At 39.9% G+C, this 17,863-nt stretch overlaps 1 protein-coding gene across 2 annotated transcripts; it reads right to left on the bottom strand.

Annotated features, from left to right (window-relative positions):
* Positions 1-39: 39 nt before the first annotated feature.
* upf1 (UPF1 RNA helicase and ATPase) lies at positions 40-16,534 on the bottom strand. Of its 2 annotated transcripts, none has more exons than XM_088621705.1 (24): positions 16,116-16,534; positions 14,457-14,599; positions 13,990-14,079; positions 13,367-13,534; positions 12,215-12,395; positions 11,433-11,594; positions 11,209-11,293; positions 10,893-10,991; positions 10,678-10,786; positions 10,180-10,339; positions 9,948-10,066; positions 9,706-9,870; positions 9,350-9,464; positions 9,130-9,273; positions 8,772-8,985; positions 8,543-8,660; positions 7,655-7,811; positions 7,360-7,502; positions 6,998-7,187; positions 6,467-6,548; positions 5,410-5,571; positions 4,345-4,565; positions 4,132-4,254; positions 40-3,828 (listed from the first exon to the last, which is right to left on the bottom strand). In XM_088621705.1, exons 1-23 carry the CDS (start codon positions 16,284-16,286, stop codon positions 4,135-4,137), a joined length of 3,318 nt encoding a protein of 1,105 aa, XP_088477831.1. In that variant the 5' UTR covers positions 16,287-16,534; the 3' UTR covers positions 40-3,828; positions 4,132-4,134. The 2 variants fall into 2 exon arrangements, with proteins under 2 accessions (XP_088477831.1, XP_088477832.1); XM_088621706.1 differs by having other exon boundaries at positions 7,013-7,187.
* Positions 16,535-17,863: the final 1,329 nt, after the last annotated feature.

Below are 17,863 nucleotides of genomic sequence, written 5' to 3'. Positions count from 1 at the left end.
AATACAAGGGTGTTCCGTAAACATCTTCTGAACAAAAGAAAGAAGCAACCTTTTTTATTTTTTTGAAGTTTCAATCAATTTACAGAAATGAGATCAAGGTGTTACAGGTGGATTTTCTTTCTGATCAAGAGAAAAAAAAACAGTGAAGGCAAACAATTCCCACAGCAATGAAAGCACAAAAGTTCCCCATTTCTGCTGCATTCAGTTCACCTCCCTGCCCCACCAAAAAAACACATTACACGATTTCAACAAATTGGTCACTGCCAAAGAAAGAACAAAACATAAAAAGCCGAATATCTCATGTCGCCATTCCAAACATCAACTACTGTGCTACTCTGCTCTTCTCAAATGAGGCTGCTTTTCTGTAGTTTGATGACACACACAGTTGGAGCCATGTGTATAGATTGAGCAGGTAAGCAATGTCATTCCCTGCCACATTACTGTCAGTCCCTCATAACGCCAGACTTGAACCACAAGACTCCCAACACCTTTCATTATCAGAGTGCCATTTATCCTGGTGATGGATTCCCAACGTCACACTAGGTATCTTTGGAAATAAACGTAAATAACTATTTCATGAGATCAAAGCAGAATTTCCTTCTCTGGTCCCAAGAAAAGAAAACATTAAGGCCTATTTAGCACTTGTTCCACCTAATCCCACCACCTGTGCCTTCATGGTAAAATAAAGGTGCAAAGCATAATGAAGTGCTACCAATCACTATAATTTCTTATTTGAAATGAGTGACAAGAGCAGTAAAGGCATGGATTTACTGTTTTAGACTTGAAAATTGCTTTTTTTTTTAGACAATTTTAGTTATTGGATTTTATTTTTTGTCTACAAGGGGTCCTGCCTCACAGATCACACTATAGGCTGGGCAGGGGTAAAAAAAAAAACCTGCAGTACTACTGAACATTGTACAGTTCTAAAATTAACATGCTGTGGCATTTCTACTTTCCTATTTATAGGACTCTTACAGAACAGGCTTATATTATGAAGCAGACATTATGATTGTCATCTCTGAACATAACTAAACCAGAGCGCTCGGCTCCATTCCTAGAAAGATAAAATTCAGTGGGTAATGAATTAAGAAGATCCACTAGCAACTGTCAACTGAGTGCGTCTATCCTACATTAAAGCTGTTAATTTCATGGACGCAAGACTTGTTTGGCAGATGCTGTGGCTGTACTCTTGTATACTGCCAAAACAAGTACCATAAAACTTGGGATAGTCAACAAAGTAAACAATGGAAACCATTCTTCAGATAGTCAGGAATAATTATCCCATACTACAAAAGCTACTTATGATCGTTTATTAAAGACAGCTTTAAAACAACGTAGACAAAAATAAGGGAAAAATGTTTCCCACTTTCATCGAATGCAAGGAATGCATCGATTTCCATGGAAGATAAAATATGGATCACTTGCTGCTACAAAGAAAAATAAAAGCACAAACAAGAAGCAATCATTCCAACCAGTGAAAAGGCGAGGGGGGTTACATTACTTGATCACAGTTCACAAGGGTGTAAGCCACAGAAATCTACTGAAGACATCTACAAAAGAGGCAAACTGCAGCCTACAAACTACCAAAAAGCCAAAAACAAAATTAAAAAACTGAAAGAAAAGCCCTTCGGCCAGTCCGTGTTTTATATCATGGCAACTCCTCTGACAGAAGGAAGGTGGCCCATATCTGTCTGTCCTTCAAAGATTGATAACCAGTGAAGCAAAAAAGAAATCAAATGGCAACTTTTCTGTTTAATCTGGTATTGCTTAGTTTAAAAAACAGGCTGCATGTTCAGCTGGAGTTTATACCACAGTTGAATCAGCTGGTGCAGTTACATTTTACCTACATTCAAAAATGTGGACACTTCATTGGCGAGAGGCTGTGGTACTTTAGTTTTTCTACCACACTCACTTTCAAATTATCCTGAAAGTAACAGTCCAAGTACAGTTATAGGCACTGATTGATTGTTCCTCCCTTCCTCGGTGGGAAATTTGTCTTATTCTAAAAGGGTAAATTGTATAACTACAATTGAACTGATAACATACAGACTGATATAGAGATTTAATTAAAACAGTTTGAGCTTTTGTTCTCTTCATGATACTATGTTGATTTCTAATAATGTAGTCCACAGGTTTTAGCAAGACATTTCAACCTTGCCAGAAAAGAAGTCAACAGGTAGGTTCAAATTTCATATCCATGGGTATGAGACAATACCATGGAGATCTGTTAACATAAATTAGTTCCAAAGCCAAATAAAACATACAGGAGGTTAAAGCAACTTCTAAGGAACCATCTGTAATTTCAGTAAAACCTGACTCAATTAAAGAAAACAACACTATAGCGCATATGTAATTACGAATGGGTCAAATGGCTGATGGCACTTCTTGTATGCTTTCTGAGCTCTTGAGATCAAGTGCTCTTGCAGTATTAAGAGACTTTTCTTAGGATTCTTCATGACATTGGTTAATTGTTTTCAACCTTACCTCCTCTAAAAAGTTCTAACATGATGAAAGATGTGCACAAATCTAAAGCATCATGTTTGTTAAAAAATAAAAATAGCCTTGCTGAACTTTAAATCCATTCAGCCACCTTCCTTTTTACTCTTTTGTCTTTCCCATTTGTTATCCATATATCTGTTTTAACTTAAAGCTGTATGACTCCAGCATATACAGCATTCCTCTCTATTCCTTATGTCTGTTTCTAAGGAGTTGCTTGAAGTCGGCAACTCTTACAGCCGAAGGCAACTGGTTTCAGTACACCTCTTCTCCAAGTGTCGGACAATAGCCGATTTAAGCATACAGAGCATTTAAAACATTGAAAACCCTCCTCCTTTCGTAGCACACAGGCCACATTTCACTGTCATTCACTGCTTTCCTTCATTAAAGAAGATCAATAAGCCATTGCTGCAACTTCAAATGACACCAAGTTAGTACTCTCCAATGCTGGTTTTTCTACAAGAAGAAAGTAACTTCAGAATATTGTCTCACGACTACAGATCTTTCAGGTCCACCACTCAGATCTTAAGGAGACAAACTTCTCAATGAACCCAGTGCAATTCTCCTCAACCTTTAGAAAGCCACCTCATGAAAGACCTGTTTAGAAAGCCAGTGAAATTCTAATGGATTCAAAGGCATTTCAATTCACAACTTCTTATCAGACTTAAAACAGAAAACTTTGCAACTCAAAGTTGAACCAGAGGATTTTTTCCTTTACTGCTTTGGTTGTTTGTTGTAATGAGATGTTTTGTCCGCTTAAGTGTTGCTACCATCTCAGTCGGCACGAAAGTCACCAAACTAAGAGCTATGTTGAGTTTGAACAGATCAACTCTGAGGTAAAAATTTTCTTTTGACTGCTTTAAGTGATAACCCCCTCTCCATGGAGTAATGGAGACAACGGAATGAGCTTCGAAGTTGCTTGAGGCCTTCTCCTTGCTTTCTCTCTGCCAGAAGAGCAAGGCCCTCAGTCAACCTGCCATTCCTGGGGGGAGGGAGGGGGGGAGGGATTGGGGGCTTCTTGCGCAGGGAGGAACGTAGTTTGCGATGTGAGACCGGGGCCTCGTCTTCCGCAACAGCGCTACCACATACATCACATCTTCTCCTTTCCGTCTGTCTCAGTGTGCTAGCAGTGGTCTCTCTCTCCCTCTGTCCGTCTGTCTCCGTCTCTCCTTTCTCTCGTGATTGGTTGTTTTCTCTCTCCTGTTGCTTTCACACAGTGGTGCTTCAGTTGTAGCAGTGGAAAACAGGTATCCGTTTTTTGTTTTTTTTATTACCCAGATTAAAATGCTGACGAACTAAGCTCATCCAAAGCCTAGCTCCTCTTCCCACAACCTGGAGAAGAGAATTTCGTAAGGTTGTGTAACATGATTATACGCATACACTTCCTTTGTGTTATGTTACTTATTTACTTAAATTTCCATGTAATATGTAGCAGCAGTAAACCCTCTGTAGAAGAGAAGTTAATTGAAATTTGCAGAAATCCTTTCTGACAAATTTAGTCAGAAGAAAGGCGTTAACTTCATCCCACTGGTTGTGATACTGATGATATTACTGTAAAGCATGGGCTGAGCCTCTCGTTATTAAAATAAGATGAAGCATCCTGGCTACAAGATTAATTTTTTAAAAAAGTCTTACACTCTAGTACTGTGACAGTCCAGTCACTCCACCATGTTGGTATGCACGTTCACCCTGGTAAGTCGAGTCCTGCGACAGAGCCATATCAATCTGGGATTTGAATTCATCACCCAAATAACTGTCCTGAAAAATAGAGAAAGATACAGATCTTAATTACTTTATACAATATAGCTGAATAAAGGAGTGAGTGTTGTTTTTTCGTTGCTGGTTTACCTGGGACAGTTCAGGTTGGGAAAGCCCTGGCTGGCTCATTTGAGAAGGCTGGCTCATGGAGATGTAGCCCTGAGTTAGGGGGCCCTGTGAAAAGGGCTGAGAGACCACATCTTGACTGGCCTGGCTGTTGGGCAGATTAGATTGGTTGTTTCCCTGATTGCCCATCCCACGATTCCTCTGGCGTCCTCCACGGCCTGGTTTACCTTTTGGGGCTCCTCTACCTGATATATAAAGGATTAAACTGAAAAAACATGTCTACAACATGCAAAAAGTACAGCAGGTCTTCACAACTTCACTTTCTTTTAATACCCCACTGCAACACTCATAAAAGTACCACTAAATGACTAGTGTTGCAGGTGCACCGCCATTTGACTGAACACATAGAAATTAGTTACGTTTATTAACACTTATCAACAGGGTGTCTTCTGAGAAGGTCATGGTTTAGTTGAGCATGTGACCACCAAAGGAAGCAACAAAGTTTGCAATGCAACACGTGTTGCACCAGACAAAAACAAAAAACAAGGCTGCCTTCAGTATTCTGTCCCATTTCTCTTGTACAGCCAAAACAACCATGTACTTTGTTCACGGATTTTCCGAGCCCTAGAAAAAACACTTCATCTTAGCTGGAATACTGACACATTGGGATTGCCCACCCTGGACTTGGCTGATGTATCACCCTGCAGTTAGTCCGCCACTCATAGCTACAAGTAGAATTCAGTAGGAAACATACCGAACAATGGTCTGGGAATGAGTGTCTATCTGCTCCACACTTTGATCAGGATTTAAGATTTTGTATAGACAAAACTTCTCAAGAGGACTGTGCTCCACAGCTGATGAGTCCATCTGAGGTATGCTCCAACATAAATGCACTGTACACTTGAGAGGCAGGGCACACTGGCTGTTTTTCGAGGTTTTCTCTACTTTCACAGGCTTTATTTTGAATCACCTCCAAACCAGTGGTAAATCAACTATCACTAATGGAGTGATTCGGTGCTTACACAACAAAATAAACAAATGCATTCTATTTTCGCCACAATACTTGTCATAGACAGTCACTGTACATACCTACTGCCGGGCCGTTAGCCTGCCCTAAATACCCAGGGGGAGGCATCGGTGGCATCACCAGGTTGAAGGGGATGGGAATGTTCATGGCAGCAACATGGCTGGGCCCAGCACCAATCATTCCAATCTGATCATGTGTTTGAAAGTACATGTTTGACGGACGCCCTGCAGTCAAAGAAAAGCAGACCATTGCATGAAACAAAGCTTTCAGTTTTTTTCTTCATCCTAACTTTGAATTTAACAACATCTAACTCCTTTGATTCCCAGATATTTTAGACATGTTTGGCAGAAACATTTATAAAGTTTAGAAACGATAGCTTGCCAACCAGCTGGCTAAGGATTTGTTAATAACACAGAATTTCCTGACAGCTCCCAAAGGAATGAATCACCATATTACACATGACTTTGCTTAACATGTGCAAACTATTATATCTGAAATGATCCCCTATGGATTCAAAGGTGACTGAAAAGAGGAAAAATACAAGCTTTGAAAAGATAAATGCAAGAGAAATCATTATGATTGCAAAAATACTGCCTTCATGGTTTCTATCTGAACTAATTAACTGATTAAAAAGCTGCTCTCATCTATGCCTTACACCTACCTTTCAAAACATATATATATATACACACACTACCATATAACTGATTAAGGGATGATCATAAAAACTATTACATTTTTTACATTTATTATACTGTTAAAAATAATTCTGTTTTGATATCTACCGTTTTGGATTAACTATCCGTATAGCATGTATACTTAACTAAAACCTATAACTAAATTTATAACAAATCATAAGTCACCAGTGATAATGCAGAGTTACTCAGACGAGGGGCAAATTTAGTTCCTAGTGTCTAAAAACTAGTCTAACTAGCTGAAGGGTCACACTTTAGTATACAGTTTGTAAAACTGCACTTCACAGATATATAATAAAGTAGCTGTAAATATATTTTTATAGTATTTTGGATGGAACAAGATAAACATTTATTAATGAAATCTGCACCCATAATCTGAAAGTGCAATAAGCAGAAGTTCGATGTAGCTCCCTCAGAGGATTCTTACCTGTGTTACTTCTATCATACACTGATCCGGGGATGAGGGCTTCACGGGCGTCATACATTGCAGTGCTCATGAAGCGGGCCCCCTACAATGAGAATTCACATGAGAACAACACTGGGCTCCCTAGTGCCTCAGCCATTGAAGATTTTGATCATGTTGAGCACTATAAATGAGAAACTGTAAGCTCAATCCTGGTTCCTGCTACTAGTCAATAATGAGTTCCAACACTGGAGCAAACGATGCCAGTGGGGTACAAGTCGGATTACTCAGCTGACTCTGAAAATCATGACTCTGACCCGGGCTGTGCCTGTCTGTGTGGGGTTTGCAGGTATTTCACTGAGATGTTAGATATTGCTACTCTAGTTTTTTCTTTCTGCAAGAATGGGGTCTGTATATGGCACTATAAAGAAATAAAATCATATGACCCTAAAGGATTTATTATTTAGGGCCTTTGTGATGTTCTGAGATGATCAATGGTTTCTCACAGGATCATAAAAAACTTCCTAATTGTGAAAGTACAGCAGAACAACCCACCATATGATTACTCACAGGATTGATGGTGTTGACAAGCTTGCGAGGCTTGCTGAACTGCATAAGGCTCTCTCGCAGGTTGTTCAATGGTCCCTCCACCAAAACCTTCTGCTCCTTATAGTAGTTGAGAAGGTGATTCCAGAGGGGCTGCTTAGACAAAGCCTTGGGGTTTCCTACAATAATCACGCCATACCTGTGAATACAGATAGAGGAAAAAAAAGGTTTACTGGAGAAGCACAATTTTATTTGCAATTGCTACACCAATCATTCATGGACAAAATGAATCTTGTCATCTAACGAAGCCAATGAGTTAGCATATCCTCATTTACTCTATACAGTTCTACAAGGAAAATAAGACTTCTTACCTGGCCCTTGTAAGAGCAACATTGAGACGTCGAGGATCATTCAAAAACCCAATTCCCTGATGTTCATTGGCTCTGACACAAGACAGAATGATGAAGTCTTTTTCACGTCCTTGGAAAGCATCCACACTGGCAATCTCAACCTCCTGAAAGGGAACAACAGAAAGAATCTCCTGTGATATTGTGAAACCACAGATCTTTCCTGCATTTTATTGCCTTTTTGAATTTCTACTTGATTCCTGATTCTGACAAGCATTTACAAGAACATTTGAAACATTAAAACACTTTTTTTCTATACCTGATAAAGTTTTGTGTGCAGAGAGCCGCTGAACTGCATGTACTGCACCAGGTAGGAGCGCTGTCCCTCATAAGGTGTAATAATGCCTATCTGGTCAGGTTTGGCTCCTGCTTTCAATAGCTTTGTGGTGATCTTCTCCACATTGGCAGCTTCAGTTCTGCAATAAAAAGTGTTTAACATTTCAAAGTAAAACAAAAACACCATGGGGGAATCACCATTAATTCAATTTAATAAGACACTAACACAATAGCATTGAAAATGCATAATTATATAAACTTAGATGTTATGAGTGGGGAGCTACATTAGAATGTGAGCTCAAAAGCAACATGCAGAGCTCATTTACATGCTGAAAAAAATGTTTGGACTGCAAAACATCTTTGGCAGTGCACAGGGAAGAAAGGGAGAGAGCATAAGTATGGGGCAAAAGGGTGCCATTGAGAGGTGAAAAGGGGACAACAAAGATGGAAATCTGGGAGAAAAACTCCAGCAAGTGTGAAAGGAAGCAGTCTGTAAGTGAATGGAGAGGTTTATAAAAAGATAAGTCTATCATGGGATGCTAGGAAAAATGTACAGACAATGTAATGATTCTGGTACTATTTCTGGTATAGAGTCTCTGTTAAAGGTCACAGACAAATATAAGGGTTGTGCAGCTCTCAAATTAATCTCTAAACACCCCCTTTTCACCTCATACTTTTTCTTCTGCCCAATCTCACTCACTCAGCAACAAATGATGAAAGCTCCATGACTGATATGCATATATTCTTTTAAATGCAGAATTAACCTCTACTTGATTGTATATAGAAAACTTTATACTATAACTATAAAACTAAACTATATTTTTCTATAAACGTTTCTGATGTTCTTGGCCATCACAGTCTTTTATATTACCTGTTCAAATAAGAGGTTCCTGAACTTGCAATTTCTTCCTGTCCTTGAGTCACATAGAAGAACATGGGCTTGTCCGGCTGTGGCCACTGGAAATCAAAGCCCTTCTTAATACGGTCAGCTGCAAGATAATTACATCAGTTGTTTAGTTATATTTTTTGCTTGACAGCTCCGTTTACTTATTCCATATTTTTGTCTTTTTTTTTTTTGCAATCACATTCTGGAGTTTCACCTGCTGTGACTCCATTCTGAAGAGAGCCCTCATAGAAGATGTTGGATGGGAAGGCGCTGAGGGCAGGGTGCATGCGGTACTGCACTTGCAGGCGAATAGGACGGATTCCCAGAACTACCAGGCGCTCAAACAAGGATTGAGACAGGCCCGCCTTGGCTGCTTTCTTGCACATCACAACAGGGCCCAGCTGGCAGTGGTCACCAACAAGTATCAGCTAGAAAAGAAGAAACCTCCTTTCAAGATTCCTATTCCTGAGTACGTTTTTAGTGCCTATGTAACAATTTACATGAGATACCAATCTCAGATGATAAAATGTTAAATACAACAGTACACAATGACAATTGTGTCATTAATTTACCTGTTTCGCACCCAACACTACAGGCACCATACACTCAGGCTCAGTGGCTTGGGTACTCTCATCAATCAGGATGGAGCGGAACTGCATTTTGGCCAAACGTGGGTCTCCGGCACCGACACAAGTGCAGCAGATCACATCTGCATTCTGAAAGGCAAATATAATTTGAGGTTTCTTGAGCCAGAATAGAAGAGAAAAAATACCAGCTGAGAAAGGGTCCTACCATCAGCAATTCCCTTTCAGCTGTGCGCTTCAGAGCTCTATAGCGCTTCTCATCAGCAGATGACAGCTCTCCAGTTTCATCCTTTAGCTGTTGTAGTTTCTGAAGCTCTGGCATACTGCATAAAAGAAAGCAGGTTAGCAGTGAAGAGACCATATAATGCTCTGATAACAACCTGAATGTTGTTCAGAGCTGACAGTGAACTTGATTATGACCATCTCTCCTAAACGTTCATAAAATAAATCAGGTAGCAGGTTCTGTACACTACTTTCAAATTGTTCATATTTCTCTTTTTACTATGACCAAAGGTTTTTAAAAAGTTAAATTTTAAGGGAAAAAAATACTTTTGGAAATCTTACCTATCCATGTTGCGGATCTGATTATGCAAAGCTAAAAAGGATACTGGAGAATCAATAGCTTCTCGGCTTTTGGCACAAAGCCTCACAACTTTAAGTCCAGTCTGGTGAATCTTCTCCGTCAGCTGATCCACAGCTATGTTACTTGGTGCACACACCAACACAGGTCTGAAAACACAGTGTACGCCAATTATTTCCAGTTCTGTGTCTGTTAATGTGAAATATCTACTAAAGCCTATACATACCCATTCCCCTGTCTGGCGAGATGGTACACAATGGTAGCAGAGGTTACAGTTTTTCCTGTTCCTGGGGGCCCTTGGATGAGGCTGAGTGGTCGCTGCAGTACCGTCTTCACGGCATAAACCTTGTCAAAACAAGAAAAAACTTCATCAATACTCAAAATATTTACTGCATAACTGTATCTGATGGATGAAAAGCAGGGCATTTTTTTTGGCAAAACCAATTAAATTTAATCACCTGCGAGTGGTTCAGGTCAGGCAGCCCCTGTGCAGTGAAGCGTTTTGGCAGCTGACACTTGATGATGACATCCTCCACTTCATGCCCCAGCAGTTTGTGGTAAATGTAGCCAGATACCGATGTCTCATCCACAGCAAAGGTTTTCAGGGCACTCTGCATCCTATATAACCACAAAACAAAGGAAATCATGCTTAATTTTTCTGCACAACAGTTGCATTTGATTCTATTAAAAATACTTTCTATTCAAGTTTTTTAGCTTGCCTTACAATCCCCACACATAAAAGTTAGAAATGTTTTTTGCTAATTGCGAACATCAAAAAGAGAAATGTTCTTTATACCAATAACTCAGTAAAGTGAAATTTAACAGTTCAAAAACATTTTGCATTGTAGATAGAATCTGTGGTGTGGACACAATACTAAACATGAGTACTTTTTTTTTAAAATAACAGCTGTAGTTATTGACTGGACAGTCGCTTGAACATTCACCAACAACTTTACCTGTCAAAGGAGGTTGATTTCCAAACAAAGTCAACCTGGAAGTTATGCGGAACTTCAACAGGAGCACCAACACTGCTTCTCAGCTCAATTGCAATTTCATCTCCATAATCTTTTATTGGCTTATTAAGGAACACAGACATTAGAAATGCATTGCTTTGAAATACTATCGTTCAACTCTAACAATTCCAGCTCGGTGTGAAACGTGTAAAGGATACTGTCTGGGACTTTGATGACATGTCCAATCCCTTTCCAGAGGGGAGCCAGGTCACCTTTGTATCTCAGACAAATCTCATCGCCTTGCATCAGACGCATGTCTAAATAAAATAACAGTCATTTACTAATGGGCAGCAGCAGTCAAGAACAGTCTACTACTGTTTACTGAAAACATGCAAAAAATGGAAAAAGGAAAAAATAAATGTAAAGAACTATGCACAAACAAGACCATCATGCATGTGGATGTGTTAATGCCTCATTTTTATATAAATGGGATGACAACCTTTTTTTTTACTCAGAAGTAAATGATAATACCACCTGAATCAGTCTTGGGAAGGGTGAAATATGCAATCCGCTTTTTATTCAGGCCCAAGTCCCACCTGACTGTAATATTATCTTGGGTCTGTTAAAGAAAAATCACAAGTATAAATTAGTCATTATTCTTCTTTGAAATCATTGCTTTGATTATATTACCATAACCAAAAGAAGATAACGCCAACACGTAACACATCAGCTACTAAGAAAGGCGACTTATCTCCCACCTGGGACTCTTTCAGTTTCTTGTCATAGTCTGCTTCCAGCTTGACAAGAGGGCCGAAAATGTTCTGGTATTGATATGCATCCTCATAGCGCAGCAGGACATGCTGAGGCTCTTCATCAACACCAGGTTTCTCCAGGTCCTCTAAAGTGGCTGTAGGGTTTTCCTGGATAAAATTAAGTAGATCAGCATTAAGAAAACAAGTCAAGACACAGTGCTGGAGATAAATACCAGATCCACAATAACTTCTATAAATCTCAAAAATCTATCAATAAAATCCTGTGTGCTGTATAATTAATATTACCAATAGTTAAAATACTGTAGTTTCAATGACTATCATTGACCACAAAAATGTTTAATTTAACCAAATGGGAAACATTTTTAAAGCAGCTACTAAGATAAGAACCATTACGTCCAAGGAAATCTGGGATCATATAATTTTGAAAAAATTTCTGAAAGCAAACAAAATGTTGAATAATATTCTAAGCAACCCAGTTAATTTAAACCATATTTAGGTCCATGGAAAGGAAAGATCACAAAAAACTAAGTTCACTAAGAGACCGAAAAAGAAAATATTCCTATTAAAAAAATTACTATTTAATAAAAAGACCTGAAGAATGAGATCATAGCATTCAGAGAGTATTCAGTTGCTCTTAATGGAAAATATGTTCATTAAGAAGGGTAAAGGGGATTTGTGGTTTAATCATCAAGCCCAGTAGCAGTACATTAAAATCAGGTCTCAGGCAGACTGCTTGTACGCTAAAGAGCATTTTATTCTGCCGTCACCTTCCAGAGCTCCTCCAGTTTGTTGATTTGCTGAGCGGTGATCTGCCTGGCTCTCAGCTGTTCCTGCTCAGAAGGAATCTTCACCAGCCAGGACAAGAAACAGCGGTCCTGGATAAGAGGCTGCCACTGAGAGCTGTCCCAGTTAATATCCTTCAGGCTGCTCTGACTGGCACAGGGCTGCCTGCAAAAGACAAAACACAACAGAAGAAAACTATTACTTTTAAATGTCTAATAAAAAATTTACTTAAGTGTTTGGTGAGGGATTCCACACTATACAAGCATAAACCAAAACTGTTACAAAGCACTATTTTTATTGTTCTGAAGTACTGTGAAAGTGTAAATGTGAATGTTTCCAATTTTTCTGTGGGAGGCAATCAGTCTTTTTTGGTTTCCACACTTAGTATAACAAAAATGGGTGCTTACAAAGACTAAAATATGCTGATAAAGTAAATATTTATACCAAAGAGTAAATATTTAAAATAAATAAAGCAGAAGGTAAGTGAAGAGTGTGAAGAATTACCAGGTAAAAAACTTTGTTTAATTACACTAATATTAAAGTTTGCTTTGTTAAGATCACTAAACTTCATTACAATCCTGAAAAATAAGAAGGTGATACACAAAACCAAAATTTTCTAGTGTGGAGTGCTTCCTATTGCCTTTGTACAAGGGCTGCTCTCATAGATCTCCAGAATGAGTGGAAACATTACAAATACACCACCAAAAGTATAAACTTTTGTCATAGCAGTTCTATGACAATTACACTCACAAACGTGGAATGATGAATCACAGCCATAACAATTAGTGCAGTTTATTGTAATACATGTATTATATTCATCATCCAGGTGGATGCTGCACATTGGTGGTGGTGGAGGGGATCCCCATTACCTGTAAAGCGCTTTGAGTGGAGTGTCCAGAAAAGCGCTATATAAGTGTAAGCAATATTATAAATTAATTATAATTAATTATTATAAAAGGTGGACAAAAACTTAAAAAAACAGAAATATTTCTCTCTTCCTGGTGCTACAACAAACTCCAAATGCACTGCACCTAATATGCCTGCACACTAGTCAAAACACTATGCGCACAATCAAGCTCTTAAAGATACTGTGGTTTATTTTTTCCAATGATCAGGTGTTATTTTAAATTGTTTACCTGCATAAAAGCACAACCACCGAATCAGCCTTGGCAGGGATGAAGCCCAGCAGGAAGACATTGCGACAGCCGCAGTTGTAGCACTCCAAGACCGTCTCCCCAAGAGGACCATCCTTATGGAGAGTCACTTCTTTACATTTCGCCCTGACAAGGTGGTTCACAATGTGGCTGAAAAAGAAAAGATGCACAGCAGCTGTTACTGAAACAACTGTACTTCAGGAAACTGCTACGCAAACCAATAGAATAAGAGATTCAAAATGCAAGCTTAATATCTTTCTTTCAAAAAGAAGAGAATCTGACTTAGTAGTGTAATTGAACACTGTTACATTTAATCTTCTTATAATCCTGTTCTCACCATAATTGATGAGTATTTTTGAGTAAAACAATCTACAAGAATCAGCTGTTATACACAATTAAATGAACATCTTCATTTCAGCTACCATAAAACATGTATATTGTGTTATATCAGAAGAATAAAACTTTCTTCAGCAATTTACAACAATAGTCCAACTTTATCCTTCACATTAAAATATTACTAGGTTAAAATGTAACATGAAAAGGGAATCTGAAACAGGAATAATGCTGTTTTTATGTACTACTTCATTTCTAACTGTTGCACACACCTGCCAGAGGTATTCCCACGTCCATTACAGAACCATTTCTTACTGGTGTTGCAGTAGACCACACATGCTGGATCATGAATTCCACAGTAGCTTGAAAATAGAAATTAACAAGATAAGCACATTTTGTTTTCTCACCTACTGCAACATGCGCTGTCAAAACACACCAAGTAGCAACAAAACAAACATAGCAGTAGGAGGTATTGAAGAAAAACGGTACTAGAGGCTATCAAACTCTCTCATCCCCGAGGGGAAATAAGTGTTGCATTACAATTCAACACAATCACCCAACATAACCACCATCCCCAACAAGAAGTCAAAAGAAACAGCATTTTAGAAAACATGCATATTTAACATTTTTCAAAAATAATGAAACGAAGATATTCAAATAAAAAACAAACAACTGCACAGACACCAGTAGGCATTAACCGCAAAGCATGCCCAGTCCAAATCCCCCTGGTGTCCTGTACCTGCAGGCGTGGGCTGGGAGGTCCTTGGTGTAATAGGTGTCCTCTTCATCTTCCTCAAAGTTCAGTTCAGCAAGCAGCTGGCTGGTTTTTGCTACAGCATCATCCACAGCTCCATTCTGCAAAACTCCATCAGGGCCATTCACCTATAAGACATACAAGTTGGAGAAAAGCGTTTCTTGCAATCTGACTTTAAAAATGGACAATAAAGACGACACTTTGGGAAAAGCAGTACAGACTACGAAATGAAAAAGAATTATAAAGCTTTCAGGTGACCAACCCTACCCTAACCAGAAATCATACATAAAGTAAAATACTCCTTTAGTACTGTTTTCTCACATTTTATAAATATATTACAAGTTCACTCCCAATCCCCTTAACATCACTAGTCCAATCAATAAAATACAGTGCAATAAATTAAACAGTGCATTCAATATGTTGCAAAAAGGGAATTTTAGACGAAAAAAATATAGGATGTACGGTCCTCCCAATCTGAGATCAGTTAATAAAATCTGTTCCCAAGATCAATTCTGACAAGTAAGGCACCATGTGAAACAAGGAAAACAAGAAAGTTAAATAACAAAGCGGGCGAATCTGCCCCAGCAAATACTTCAGTTTTTATCAGCTTTTTATCCCGATTAATTGGTGTTCTTTAACGGCTGCCAACCCAACAAACCAGATTCAAATTGCCGAAAAGCCCAAGTTCAAACAGCTTAACTCTGTCAGTCATAGCTGCGGGAATTCACTTTCAGGTCAATTCAACAGGAAATAAAAGGGACATCACAACCTTCACAGAAATAAAAAGGGCGCGATCGCACACAACACGACACAAACCTGTCCGCTAATATCGGATATTAATCGCTTGCTGGGGGGGGAGAAAACTGTAGAAATGACAGGCCGTGAAGTGCAGCACCATTTTATCCCTTAGCGTAACCTCCTCCCAAACTATCAGTTTCACATCAACCCGTCACGGCAAGTTTCAGTGACACGTTTTTGGTGCAAAAAGGCGAACTTAGAAAAAAAAACTACTAAGAACTTCGCCACGCTGGCCGGGTGAAGGCAAGGTGGCGATTTCTCCCAACAAATGCTGAGCGATTTCACGCCGACGAAAACCCCTCTTTTCCGGGTTGGTCTCCCTTAGACGACACGGCACTGATACAAAAAAGACAGACCCGACACACGCAACTTTTCGGCGTGAAGGTCCATTTCTTTGAATTTACTGCGCGCTACGTCAGTTCGGGCTCAATTTTCCTCGTAAAAATGTTGCCGGGCTGCGGTAGGAATAGTTTCAGCGATGCTGCCGGCTGACACGAGTACCTAGGGCAGAGGAATTTCACTCGCCGAGGACACGAAGCAGGTAAAGACTACGGGCCCGACCCAAACTCTCGCCAAATCCGCGTTTTTCGTGCTCCGACGGGAAGGTGGCAGCTCACCGGTTTCTCCCCCATCGGAAAAAAAAGGAGACCTCCAGCGAGCGAACCGAGAGCCCGCGGCTACGGAACGGCTCCTCGACGCCGGCTACTCAAGTCAGGAAACGTCCCCGGACTCTGCAAGTAACGCGGGCCTACTTCACTTTTACCTCAGCTGGGTAGCTTTGTAACAGCACGCCGGAGGTCTGCTCGGCGAAAATGTGAGCTGTAATGGTGTGACGGGCACACGAACCTGGTTGTCCAGCTGACTCTGGGTCTGTCCTTGCGTTTGGGTCTGACTGGGCAGCGTGAAGTCGGTAAACTCGAACTCCGAGCCCTGGGTATCGGCTCCCAGCAGCTCGGCTTCCTCCGTGTCCAGGAAGGTTAGAGTCTGTGAGCTCGGCCCGTACGCCTCCACGCTCATTTCTCCTCAGAGCACCGGCGGATTTACAAGGAGGTGGGGAAAGAAAAAACCGCAGGAAAGTCCGGCCCCGGCGAGTTTTATTTCTCTGTTTTTCTCCAGTACTCAACGCGTGTCGTCCCGGCGGCGCGCTGGCTTTGAAAGTAAACGGAAATCGAACCGAACCAGAAAATTAAACAGTAACACACACAGCTCGAGAGAGCTCCCAACTCCCACACCAACCCGTGACGAAATACCCAACTACACAGAGAAGCGCAACGTCATGCGCACAAAGCTGCACCAAGACCGATGACGTCTTCAGTACTGTGGCGTGTGTGTGTCAAGGGGCGCTATCCCTAAACGTGATGTAAACTTTGGAAATGTCGTATTTTTCAAGTTATACACAACCGTCGAAGCCTTTTTTTATTTTGATTTATTTTGATCTTGAAATGTAAGGAAAACACCGAAGGAAAATACCGAACTTGAGACTTTAGCTGACCGTATAGCTGCAATGGGACTATACTTTTACTGGAAAACCGTCTTATGGCTCTTTGCTCAATCACAAGCAGTGGTTTCACAGACCTCTATTACCACTAATCTTGGACTAGCTAATATTGTTTCAGGTAGACATGTCTCGGAGTATTACTAAACTGTGCTACTCCGTCTGGAGCGTTAAAAGGGAGATTTCGTATTAAAGATATCCTGTCTAAAGGCAATATAAATGCAAAGACTGGTCTTTTTTCGTTAATGTGGCATACACTGTGTACGATCACGTCATCCATTGCTCATAAATTTAAGGGGTTATATGGACGTTCATACCCTTGAACAAAACTACCGAATTTGTTATAAACGATTTAATAGACTCGGTTGTTGCAAGACAATGCAACACGTTACGGTACGTCCAATAATTGTGCTGAGCATTAAATCAGATTTAACAATTTTATTGCATTAAAAAACGCAGTATTTAACGACTGGGTTCCACCAACAGTATTTGAGCGCCAGCACGAGGTTGGCTCTGCTATCGGATCATCAAACACCACTTTCAGACGGTACAGCACTGTCTGAATATCTTCCCAGAAACGAGTTTTGTTATTTTCACTTTTCTTCAGTTAATGTACAACGTACTTACAGTACACTCTACAATTGTAATTATATTTCTATGGCTTTTCTTGTAATTGTAATCAAGTCTGATCGTTAAATTAGTTTGTACCACTCAGAAAACTCCATTTTTGACCAGTTCATTGGCTGCTTGGAAAGCAAACCGCCCTGCGTTAAAGCACCAGCTCAACAAAGTAATCGAATCTAGGTCTAATAATAACTTTAGGTAGAATGTTTGGAAATAACTTGCTATTTAATGAAAAAAATCAGTGGTCGCTTAGCAACTACGTTCGTCGACGCAGGTTTAGAGAACGTCTCGCTATTAAAATAGAAATTTTGTTTTTCATGGAAACACCTAGAAACAGTCTTTACAGCTAGCTGCACATACAGCAATGGTCTCAGATGCATTTTCCACTTTTGCTAAATGTGCTCATTTCACAGTCCTGTGGCCTATAGCTGTTACTCCACACGTTTCCCGCAAGCTTAACTAATAGGCCATCACT

The sequence above is a fragment of the Lepisosteus platostomus genome, chromosome 27 (assembly GCF_059453375.1).
Source record: "Lepisosteus platostomus isolate fLepPlt1 chromosome 27, fLepPlt1.hap1, whole genome shotgun sequence".
NCBI classification, from domain to species: domain Eukaryota; kingdom Metazoa; phylum Chordata; class Actinopteri; order Semionotiformes; family Lepisosteidae; genus Lepisosteus; species Lepisosteus platostomus.
Note: the sequence above shows the minus strand (reverse complement) of the source record. Positions and strands in the feature narration are given on the sequence as shown.